At 47.5% G+C, this 11922-nt stretch overlaps 1 protein-coding gene across 2 annotated transcripts; it reads right to left on the bottom strand.

The window, feature by feature from the left end:
• Nucleotides 1-364: 364 nt before the first annotated feature.
• Nucleotides 365-3104, bottom strand: LOC119357100. Of its 2 annotated transcripts, none has more exons than XM_037624089.1 (2): nt 1879-3104; nt 365-894 (listed from the first exon to the last, which is right to left on the bottom strand). In XM_037624089.1, exon 1 carries the CDS (start codon nt 3005-3007, stop codon nt 2060-2062), a length of 948 nt encoding a protein of 315 aa, XP_037479986.1. In that variant the 5' UTR covers nt 3008-3104; the 3' UTR covers nt 365-894; nt 1879-2059. The 2 variants fall into 2 exon arrangements, with proteins under 2 accessions (XP_037479986.1, XP_037479985.1); XM_037624088.1 differs by lacking the exon at nt 365-894 and adding an exon at nt 1097-1375.
• Nucleotides 3105-11922: the final 8818 nt, after the last annotated feature.

Below are 11922 nucleotides of genomic sequence, written 5' to 3'. Positions count from 1 at the left end.
TGCCAATGCAATGACATGAAACAAGGTTCACCAAACCAGCTAGTGCCTGTTGGTCAAGTTTTCTTCCAAGCTTCACCAAACCAGCTATCATGCAGCATTGCTGATGGTTCAGTTCATGATCTTTCCTCGGGACGAAGGGGTTCAGAAGCCACTTTCAGTAACCACTAGGGAATAGGGACACACACTCCCATCACTACTCATCTAAAAGAATGGGCGGCTGATGGCTATGACATTGACGGAAGTGGTCAAGCAACAAGAATCACACACAGGAAAAAGCATGTATAATCTTCAGACAGAATTGTCTACATGCATGCAGTAACTCTAGTATATCATTTTATCTGGATGAATGCAGTAACTCTGCTGCATTATGCCATTATTAACAAGGTTTTCTTTCTAGGATAATCAGTTCATACAGCAAACAAGTATGTCTTCTAATCATTTTATCAGGTACTGCTGCTCCTCTGCTCCTTCCATACTGAAAGCAATACCACAGCAAAGTGCAGCGTATGCTTGTAAAAGTACTAGGCTGGAGGCTGGATAGATAGCTACAGAGTATCTGTACAAATGTTCTCTTGGCATGATGCCAGGACCAACATATATGCTCCATGTGTCATTTCAGATTTGCAAACTTTACAGCTCGATAAAAACAGTCTCTTGTCCTCTGCAGCGCAAATCATTTTCCAGTAGTGGATATTTATTTGTCGTTGCATATGGGGTGGTGAGTGAGGGAGAACCATAAACAGCAGGGCAAAACCAATCAATCCTTTCCTAACCACTAGGTCTTGTCCATATGCAAGCAGAGAACGATATGGTCTGTGGCCTTTTCACCCATCATCAACACTGTGAATCTAACACCAGTTGCCCATGCTGATTGTTTCACTTCAAACAGGCGACCTAGTGGCACAAACCTCCATCAAAAACAGAATCAAAGATGGCCATGGCATGCTTGGCAATAGCAGAGGTGACATGGACCAGTATAGTGGCAAGACCATTGACCTGTGGCTGGAATCTAGACAGCACACACATACAGAGGCACACCATGTGGCAGCAACAGTTCATAATCACAAGCACACACACCCACAACCACCCAGTATTATGAATTAACACCATAATTTGCACTGTTGTGATGTCATTAAAAAAAGCACTGTTGTGATAATCTGTATAAGAGCTGTAGTATGGAACGCAACCAAGAACAGATGCAGGTCCAGGCCACCACCAGAGGGGAATAGAACCACCCAAAAAATAAAGAGATAACCTAACAACCAAGCATGCACCAACCAAACCATCATTTCAGCACATTAAAAGGTCAGGATCATCTCCAGCCAGCCACACTGCTAGTCCCACAGCACCACCATCCATCCAGAACCTTCACAGGCTGCAAATTCCAACAAGCATGGAAACAAACTTGTCAATTTGTGGATGCTGCCACTTGGCCATACTACATGTCACTGTACAAACACACACATGTAACTTTCACAACAAACATAGGCATGACTCTTTCTGGCTGAAGATTCTGACAGAGGAAATTCAGAAATTCACCAACAATTTTGACTCTAGCTAGTATCTATCTATCTGTCTTGGATGGATAGAGGAAGAAGAAGGGTCCAACTTAAGTGGTAAGCAATGGATCGAGCGTTGGATCCTAATGGCACCGAAAGGGAAAGAGGTGGACCGGGCTGCCAGAGCACGAGCCGACCATCCCTTTGCGTCAAAGTGGCAAGCGACAACTCACTCGGGCCAGCAAGCAGTCCGGGCAATCAAGCAAGCAAGCAACCAACTTTTTTACTTTTGAATTTTCATCGGCTCGGCAGCAACTCACAAAATCGCCATTGAAACGGGGAAGCAGATCGAGATCGAGCTCTGGATTCGGTTAGTTACCTAAATGTGGCGGTTCTGACGAGCTCGCCTCGCCTCTGCTCCGGCGATCGGTACAGGGCACACCAAGAAGGGAAGAAGAAAGACTAATTTAAGGGGATATGATCTTTACACAGCCGAGAAATTTTTGATTTGGATTGGTTTGGGATTTTTGGGTTGATGGTAGGTGGGTGGGTGGTTGGGATCATTGGTGCCGCCCGAAGGAGTTGTGGATCTTCTTGATGAAATCCTCCGACCGCTTGCTCAGCTCCACCGCGCCGACGGATGGCTCCCGGGCTCGCGGCCGCGGCGATGGGGTTGGCCGGGGAGGCGACGAGCGTGGGGCTGGAGGGGAGGTGGTGGATGCGGCCGGCGCCGTCGCCGGGCGCGTCTTCTGCATGATGGCGTTCCACGTCGCGTCCAGGTCGTCGTCGTCGTCGCCGCCGCCGCCGTCGTGGTTGTCGTCGGCGCCGTCGAAGTGTTCGTCCGTGGGCGCGGTAGCCCGGCGAGGGGGCAGGGAGACCCCACGCTCGAGGACCGCGTGTTCCCGTGCGGGCGCCAGTCCAGGCGAGACGCTCCTGCCCTCGTCGGCGGTGGCGATGTAGGCTGACACGGCGGCGGAGGAAGCGTCCTCCTCGGACTCCGTGGTGACGCACGACTCGCCGCCGAACGAGACAGGGGAGACGACCTCCTCGACCACCGCCGAGTCAGCAGCCTCGTGCCACCGCGACACGGGCGGGGGCACGCGGTACACCTCGGCCGGCGCGGCGGAGAAGACGGCGGGGGCGGGCGCGAAGTCCACCCTGCGCTTGACGGCGGCCGGCACGGCCGGCTCCGTCAGCAGCGGGGGCGCCGCGGCGGCGGGGTGGTGGAGCGGCGACGGCGCCCAGGGGTCCTTGTGCTGCTGCTGCGCGGCGTGGAAGTGCTTGCTGTCGGAGAGCTTCCAGATGACGAAGATGATGACGTGCACGGTGACGAAGAGGTAGAGCTTCCAGAGGAAGGCGTCGGCACCGGAGACGAGCTGCGGCACCATGCACGCGGCCGCGGCCAGCGCGGCCGACGCGAACGCCACCTTGGCCGCCAGCACCGTCGTCGCGCCCAGGCCCCCGCCGCCGCCCCCGGCGCGGAGCCGCGAGGAGTAGCTCCCCGACATGGCTGGCAAGCCGCTGGATCGAGCTGATGGAGCTTCCCGACGGCCGGCGGCGAGAGGAGGAGTAATGGAGGTGGTGGGCAGAGGCGGAGAGGGGGGGTTGGCGAAGTGGAGATGGCGTTGGGGCGGGGCTATTTATGGTGGGCGGGGCGGCGTCCATTTTATTTGGAAAAAATTAACTTAGCGAGCAAATTTGGAAGTTTCACCGGAAATGCGATCGCGATCAGGGGTAATTTGGAGGTTGACGTCGAGATAAGGTCGGGATCATCCGGAATTAATTGATTAATTTTGGAACAAGGGCAGAAATTAACACTTTGAACGGATGAGCTTCGGATTCAGATGTCTTGCCGCGTACACTCGGGAGAAAATGCGATTACTGCCAAAGAAATTCGTGGTTGTGCGCTGACGGGCGATATGTTTCCATTTCTGCGGGATTACACAGCGTCGATTCCCAGGAAACCCTACCACAACACCGCCAAATAGATCAAATCAGATCAGCAAAATATCGTCGGCAGTGTGCACTTGTGCACTGCCGTGTATGGCACGCGCCCATCCAATTCCCATGCATGATTGGATCTTGGAAAATTGGCATCTCAGAAGGTCCGGTACATTTTGGGAACGGCATTTTTCCACAACTCCATTGGATTTTTTGGGGGGGAGGGGCCACGTCTCAATTGGTCTGTATGCCACATTTCAACTTCCACAAAAATTTAAACTTTTTTAGAGCCTCGACAACATAAGGTGTTTTTAGTCGACTTTAGCTACATATATTTCAACCGTATTTTTTTGTGCTTGTGTGTGGCAGTTGTGTATATATCCTAGTATAACAATGTGGTTGTGATGCTTGTAACACCTTGATATAACGCCATTATAAAAAATGTTCGTACATGGCTGACTTTGTAGTTTTCCTTTTGGTTTTTTCTACCTTTTTACGAGTTCGCACACATGGTGATCATAACGCGGCACAAATTTGAAACTTTGCAAAACTTTGTGACAACAGCAAGAAATGCATTTGAATATCAGGTTAACAAACACTGGATGGGTGGAAATCCGAGCTCACATGTATGCTAATTCTGAAATGGTTTATTTGGTTCACGAAAACATAGTAGTACAAAAGGAATGCATGTACCGCATAAAAGGGCTGCAAAACAAAGGGTTTTTTTTACAAAAATCGCATGTTTGTTTCACATAAATAAGAGACGACACAAGAATTCTAATCAATATAGTCAAATCAAAGGCGAACCACATGAATCTATAACTAGGATATTATTCCGAAAGTAAAGACACCCGTCTTGGTTTTCCATGCGTAGTAGTTCTAAAAAGAGGTCTAAGTGGAAAGTAAAATTCTTTTGTGTTTTCCTTTCAAATGCGAATAAAGAAAAAAAAATACCTCTATCTTTCCTGTACTCCATTCGTTTCAACCAAATAGATGATCATTTTCGCCAAAAGAAAACTTCCAACCAACATACTGTTTTTTTTCCCTATGTAGACCACAAAAATCTACTCCTTCCGTCCTAAAATTCTTGTCTTACATTTGTCTAGATACGGATGCATCTAGTACTAAAATGTGACTTGATACATCCGTATTTAGACAAATTTAAGACAAGAATTTTGGGATGGAGGGAGTAGAAAATAAGGAGCTACTTATGGTTGAGCCCAAGACTTACCTAGATAGATCTTCAAATTAGACAGGTATTTTCCGAGCCAGGTTTTCGCAAGCCCGAACCAAAAAAAAAAACCCCCGCCCAAAAGGTAAAAGTAACATTTCCCTATCTTGAAAATATCAATTCAATCATATTTGAAACATACTAATATATCACCATGCCTATAATTTCACTAAAACCTGTTTTTAGGTGTTGTCCACCTTTTCCGGGCTTTCGGGCCCTTGTGGCAAAAATTGGAGTCCATGGGCTCGGGCAACTTAAGCCAGATGTACTTCAAACTTGCATAAAAAAATTGACGAGGAAAAAGCATACAATTCTTGTCGTGTGTTGTAAAAGCAGGTACTCTAGAAACGTTTACTAGTACTTTTTAATTGCGTCTATCTTGTTTACTAGTACAAGAGAGAGGTCGCCATGACTCCAGACATGGCATGCCCTCATCTTGCGGGAGGACGTCCGGGACAATCTCAAGTTCAGGCCTTGTTTATTTCTCCGAGCACTTGTCCTAAGCACATTGCATTGTACAATACAAATCTGATGCTTCATTGAAAACTAGTGCTCATCAGCAGAGCGCAGGCAAAACTGTTGTTGGTCGTCCTTGAACAAAGCAGAGCGCCCACAGTCCACAGAAGGACGGCAGAAGGTACGTGGCACTTTTTCTCTGTCTTGTGTGTGCCAGTAGAACACCCATCTCGTGCGTGCATGGCCTCGAAGTCGAAGACAAGAAAGAAAGTACGCCCATATCATGATCTCGAGAAGCATCTAACCTAAACCTCTCATGCCAATAATCAGTTCAGTTCCCCGATCCGACTACAGGAGGCCGTGGAAGAGAGAGAGAGAGAGAGGGGCACCGGCAGGTGGTTGCAGGTAGTGGGTGGCGCGCGCGCGGCGCGCGCAGGTCAACTCCTCCGGCGACGTAAACAATGTGTATCTGGGATCTAGATCTGCCCGACGGTCGACGTGAGCACGAGACCACGAGTCAGTCAGTCAGTTGGTCAGTACGACTAGTAGTTTAGAGGGTGTAAGCAGAGGAGAGCAGAGCACTTGGAATCAAAAGCACGATGTCTTTCACCTGCCCATCGTATTCGTACCATGTGTAAGATTGATTAACCACCGGCTCGCTAGCTCACCACTAGTCTTCTGTCATTATTAGGGGTAATAGTACACGAGAGCGTACAGATGGAGGGAGTAGCACACGAAGCCCAGCTGCAGCCGGTTCAGTAATCAAGGAGGGCGGCGAGGCAAAATGGATATGGTGCACGGGCAGGGGAGTCGGGACAGAGTGGACTTTCTGCTCCCTCCCTCCTCTGCTTTTGTTGTAATTTCAGGGGAATTAACGGGCAAGCCAAGTGCAGCCCGGCCCTCCCTTGCCATGCAATGCAGTGCACCCTCAACGTTGTTAATGCCCTCCATCTTCTTCTCCGCTTTATCCGCAGTTTAAGTGCACCGGCGGAAAAAGAATGTGCGCCGCATGCATAACGAGCTCCGTACAACCGCGCAGACGGCCGGGGGGAGGCGGTGCCGTGCCATTTGATCTGTCGCGTTCGTCTGGATCGATCGCCTGGGACGCGTGCTGATCGATCGGGAGTTAATTTTGGCCGGTCTGACGAACGGGGGCATCCTTCTTCCAGAACGCTCCTCCATCTCATGTCATCGGCGACCTTATCTGTCACCGAGCGTACGTACGTGCATGCCACCGCGCTCTGCTGGTACGCGGCCGCCATGGCCGGCGGATCGAGCGGTGGATATAGTAATCGCCCGTGCGGATCAGATTCAGGAACACGCATCACCGCCCTACGTCTCACCAAGAAACGCCATCGTCAGTTCGTTACGACGCGCGTTTTCATTTCTGACTTGTGGAGCATATATGTCGGTGAGGCCGGCCGACGTACGCACGTACGAGGTGCGCCCATTGCTAACCGACGTCCCGCGGTACGGGACGTAACGTAAGGCGGCAAACCTGCTTTGCGTTCGCCTTTGGGCACCCTCGATCAGCTAGTTTGGCCTCTCGTCACCGTCCGACGGGACCCATCGATTCGACTCTGTCTCACACAAGGGCACACGTACGTCTATCTTGGACCAGCCGACCGACCCTGCACGTCAAACTCGTTCCACAAATTAAAGTTTTAACCACTAAGAGCCTGTTCGGACTCTCTCCCCGCTCCAACTCTGCTCTGGAGCGGAGTAGTATCCAATTCAAATTCTCAGAGTCGCTGAAAGGCCACTCCACGCGCTCCGCTCGGTGCTGAAGGAGTGAAGGGTTGCCGAACAGGGCCTAAATCAGCGCACTCTACACAATACTAGCAGACTTCCCTCGCGACGGTACATGTACAGTCCGTCCATACCCGACGAGGAAGGCACGTAGTGGCCAACACACGCACGCTCCCTGTGCTTTTCCACCGTCCTGTGCGTTATAAACCTGGCACATGCATGCGGTTTTTACTACCTGAGCGAAACTGTAGAGTGAAACACGATATACTCCGCTCATGAAGCGCCCACGACGCCCCGACGGCGACGCGGGCATATCATATGGAGCTGGACGCCGTCGTCGTCGCTGACCGGTACGTACCTCTCTTTCCCTCTCCCTCTCCAGTCCTGTCCAACGTCGACACATGCAAATACCAGCGGCGCCGGCCGGCGGTCGCTGTCCTGGAACATGGCCAAAGTCCACACAGCGGTCCAAGTCGCGTGCATGAGATCAGGTGCATATCCGCGAAGATGTAGATGGGTCCAAAGAAAATTTACTACTCCCTCTGTTCACTTTTATAAGGCTTTAAAGACATTTCAGACAATGTGCAAAATAGCTTATTTTCAGTTGTCTGAAATGACTTATAAAAATGAACGGAGGGAGTAGCGGTCAAGCTCAATTGAGAAATAAGTCGATGGAAAGCTACATGCAGAAGAGTCTGAAGTTTATTAACAAAGTTATCAAAAACAAAAGAACTGAACCGGTTTATGCGAGCAGAACTAGTAATCCAATTCGCTGTGGCATGTGCACGGTCCAAATCCTAACACTTCACGGGAAATGCAGCATAAACTCGGGATGGATATCCATCGGCCGAACCAAATGGATGAACAAAAATGAAATTAGCAATCACACTCGGATGGACAATAACATCTAGATTAAAGCGCAATGGTGTATGTGCGGTTTTCATGGTTGTCGGTGTAGGAAGTAAATGCATGAGCCAATATTTATTTTATTTTATTAAAAATAAGATAATTTGTTTAGCTTCTAAGATAAAGGGGCCTTTAATAAAACATTTGGGAAAATACCATGACATATTTTTCCTTTAGCAAGGGGGATGGTGACCTGAGCGGAAAAGCCGATCGACAACAAATCAGAAGGCATGAGCCGGCCGTTCTACCAGTAAATTCCTTTGTACGAGTAATTTGCATCAGGGTCGAACACAAATTTTATTCCCTGTTCGCAATCTTATAAGTATACCCACACATTCTTTTTATTGGATTATCTAAGCTTTCATGATGGTGTTGCCTATTCACAAAAAAAATGGTGTGACCTGCTTGCACCTTACTTTGTTATAAACAAATAAATAGCTAACACAGATATAAAATGACATTTACATGAATACATGATTAAACCAAAATCATGCGAGATTGAGATAAAATACAAGCCGATGAAAGCTCTCGTTGTACTGAAGAAGAAAAAACGAGTAATTGCATTTCTACGTACTTGCTCCATTTTAAAAGTGGAAAAAAGGTGGTGTGTTGATGCATTTAAAAAACTGGAACACTAGTACTGGCAACAGGTTTGCCTAGCGCACTCCAAAGTTTAAACAAGGATTAATTAGCTACAAAGCAGACATGCGAACCGCTAACCACCAAATTAAAGCTTAATCTGGTTCCCCTCCGTACATTCCAGTTCAACAGTCTTTCGCCGATGCTCCCTTTAGTTTGAGCACAACTTTATTCGTTGCTTCTCCTAAAACAAACACTACATGATGCATCAATAAGTGTATAAACTAAGATAAGGTGATCATGCATGCATACTTAAGTTGCTCTCCATCCACTGATTGTTTAGTTGGAACTACCTAAGAATCAGCTGATTAAGGATTGGCCCAGAATATCTGATGAGAGGTCAACTGAATTGGCATTATCGAACAACTCATATTTGTTTAGTACAACAAAGAACCTAATTTAATCTAGCAGTTAAGCAAGTGCAGTGCAATTAGGAGGCATTTCATATCCACATGGAGCTCCAGGTGAGCACCAATCCAATCCTGCAAGGCTACCTCAGTGGATTATTCAATATGAATTAAGCGAGCCAGACATGCATGCGAGACAAGGTTAATGCGGCAATGGCTTCCAAAGCAAGCTTAAAGAACACTTTGAGTGAGACCTTCTAAAGCATACTTTGGGTGAGACAAGTAAGTTAAAGAGTGGCTACGATTTTGAACACAGACCATCTTTCTAGCTCAAACTTGGATTGATTTTATATGTGGCTCGATTTTAGAATGGTTTTGCATGGGGCTTGCATGAATGAAATGGGGGGTCCCTGAGAGTCCGGGCATCAAGAATGGGCCGATCCCATTACTCAAGGCAGATAGCAGCAATAACGTACTACTAAACCATACATACATTACATGAAGTGGTGGGTATATCAACCTCTTATCTTTCTCCATGGACGGTGCCATCGTGCAGCCCGGGCCCTCCTCTTTCCACCATCTTCCTCTCCCTCTCTTCTTTACACTAAGGTCATCGTCGTCACTCACTCATGAATCCACGTTTCCTATATATACTAGGATGATGGATGGATGCACCCCATCTCCCATCCCTGCCTTTGGGAGGAGAAAGAGAAAAGAGGAGAAAGGAATACGAAGTATCTAAAGTGGAACCGTTTTCTAAGGAAGGCATGCGATCTCAGGCGACAACGATCGCCCGGCGTTACGAGACTTGCTCGCAAAGTTTCGTGATGGTAGATATCCGAGTGCTGCCAAATGGCTGGTGGCTCGTCACCTGTTTACCGACGCATAGAAGCTTCCATGTGGCGCGCACTGGCCTTTGTGTCAGTGAAAGTCCCAAAGACTCTGAGAGATCTCGCAATTTTTCGGCCGGGCCATGCATATCAGGACCGACCTGCAGTGCTACTATTATATTTTCAAAGAGACAATGTATGTCATCTCAAATATTGGACTGTGCTGGATCGAACCCGATTGAATAATGCATGGTGCATATATATGATTGGCAAGGGGAGTTGATGTACGTGGAGGTTTAGAGGTCAAGAAATTGCGAGCAGAGTTGGCTTGTCTCTGCTTTTGCAATGGATGGAGTGAGTGTGTGGCTTGTCAAACATCATACATATGCGGGCCATGTTTATCACGGGATATGATAGAGATATAGACTAGGAGGTAGTTTGTATATATGATATATTCTTGTAACCATCTTCTCCTTTCTTCTCTCCCAAGTCCCAAGTCTTATCTCTTGTAACCGCATGTTGTACGCCATTTAGGATTTTGGCTCCCTACTACTTCCTCCGTTCCAAAATACTTGTCTTTCTAGGCATTTCAAATGGACACAACATATGGATGTATGTAGACATATTTTAGAGTGTAGATTCGCTCATTTTGCTCCGTATGTAGTCACTTGTTGAAATCTCTAGAAAGACAAATATTTAGGAACGGAGGGAGTATATAACATGAACACGTCGCTCCCAATAGAGCAAGACGTTTTCCGCTCGCACATGGCTGATTCCTTTCTTGTTAGCACTGTGCACGGCACACCCACAAATCGCAAATGCACGATGCGTTGGTGCGTGCTGGCTGTCTTTGGGCGCTAATGATTAGTGTTCCCTGCTGTACTCCTGGCATTACCGTATCTGGATTCTGTAATGGAACGGCGAATGTTACTTGATTGCGATGGGGCACTGCGTACTGATCATGCTAGTTGCCGTACGTGGAGCTTTGGCGTGAAGCAAATCCCAAAGGCAGAAAATTCCCGTCGAGATTTCGACACTGGGCTGTCCTATCCTATGTAAGTAGAGAGGGGGAAAACATGCGTGACAAACTGGCCTCCATGAGGTAATTAACCATGTCCAGCGAGAGACTCACAGTACACACAGCACAAGGGTACTACAAGATCACTTACAGTAGAGACGTGTTTCAGTTCAGAGCACCAGGCCGGCCATCCAATTAGGTGAAAATGAACAAAACTGACCCTTGTCTGTAGCATCAACACAAAATGACCCCAGTCTGAAATTATTTCATGAAATGGCCCTCTTTTGTATGACGCCCGGGGCTAGGACGCCATGCTAGAGAGCAAGACGCCCCGGGTTAGGGCGTCATGGTAGCGACATGTAGCATGACGCCTCGGCCTAGGGCGCCATGCCAAATAGCATGACGCCCTAGCCCGAGGCGTCATGCTATCTAGCATGAGTGTCATGCAAAAGGGGCCATTTCATAAAATATTTTTAAATCAGGGTCATTTTGTGTTGAAGTTTTAGATAAGGGCCAGTTTTGTCCATTTTCACTCCAATTAGCAACCAACAGTTTTGTTAGCAAAAGGAGTAGCAACACACAAATGGTCATCGAAAGAAAGCAAAACAGTAACAGATTGCAATGCAGGCAAAATAAAAGACGTGGCTGTTCTGATCCCGAGCTCATGTGAGTTTGGGTGAACAGTGAAAAAAAAAGTGAAAAAAAATTCAAATAATTCTGAATTTTTTTGTGCCAAACATTGACAAATGTTTTGAATGCTTGCAAAGTTTCATCACCGGATGACATTCGTGAAAACATCACAAAAAAGACAAAATTGATGCTCCAAAATACTTTTGAAAATAATATTTTTGCTGCTTAACCACTTTCTATCCTTGTCCCGTGTAGTGGCTGCCCTTATCTTTTGAGATGGGCAATATCATTGCCACTCACATTCCACAGATCAACTTACCTATCATCATTGAATTTCTCTCATGGTTGTCTCCCTAGTACTATGCACAGTTCCAGTAGCTGCATGCATTTTATCCATGGGCACATGCACCTAAATTTGCAAAGGCTACTGGTGCAACACCCTTGAATTCCAGGATACTAGCCTCTTGCCAGACAAGTCGCACTGTTCATAACATATGTGCATGTGTCGTGCCGTGATGGAGCTAGCTAGCTAGATAGGGAGTCTTTGTCTGTGCATTTCTTAAATCTTAACTAGCTTTAGGCTAGCTGCCCTAGGCTTCAATTATGAGCACTAAACAATAGTGGATCAGAGATTAATTAGCATTCCACTGACCGTGCAGGAACATACTAGGAGCAT

This window comes from Triticum dicoccoides, chromosome 2A (assembly GCF_002162155.2).
Source record: "Triticum dicoccoides isolate Atlit2015 ecotype Zavitan chromosome 2A, WEW_v2.0, whole genome shotgun sequence".
Classification (NCBI taxonomy): Eukaryota; Viridiplantae; Streptophyta; class Magnoliopsida; order Poales; family Poaceae; genus Triticum; species Triticum dicoccoides.
This window is presented reverse-complemented; position numbering and strand designations above follow the sequence as displayed.

What these genes read in the sequence shown, in the direction of transcription:
- LOC119357100 (XM_037624089.1), bottom strand. Translation starts at nt 3,007, where the DNA reads ATGTCGGGGAGCTACTCCTCGCGGCTCCGCGCCGGGGGCGGCGGCGGG.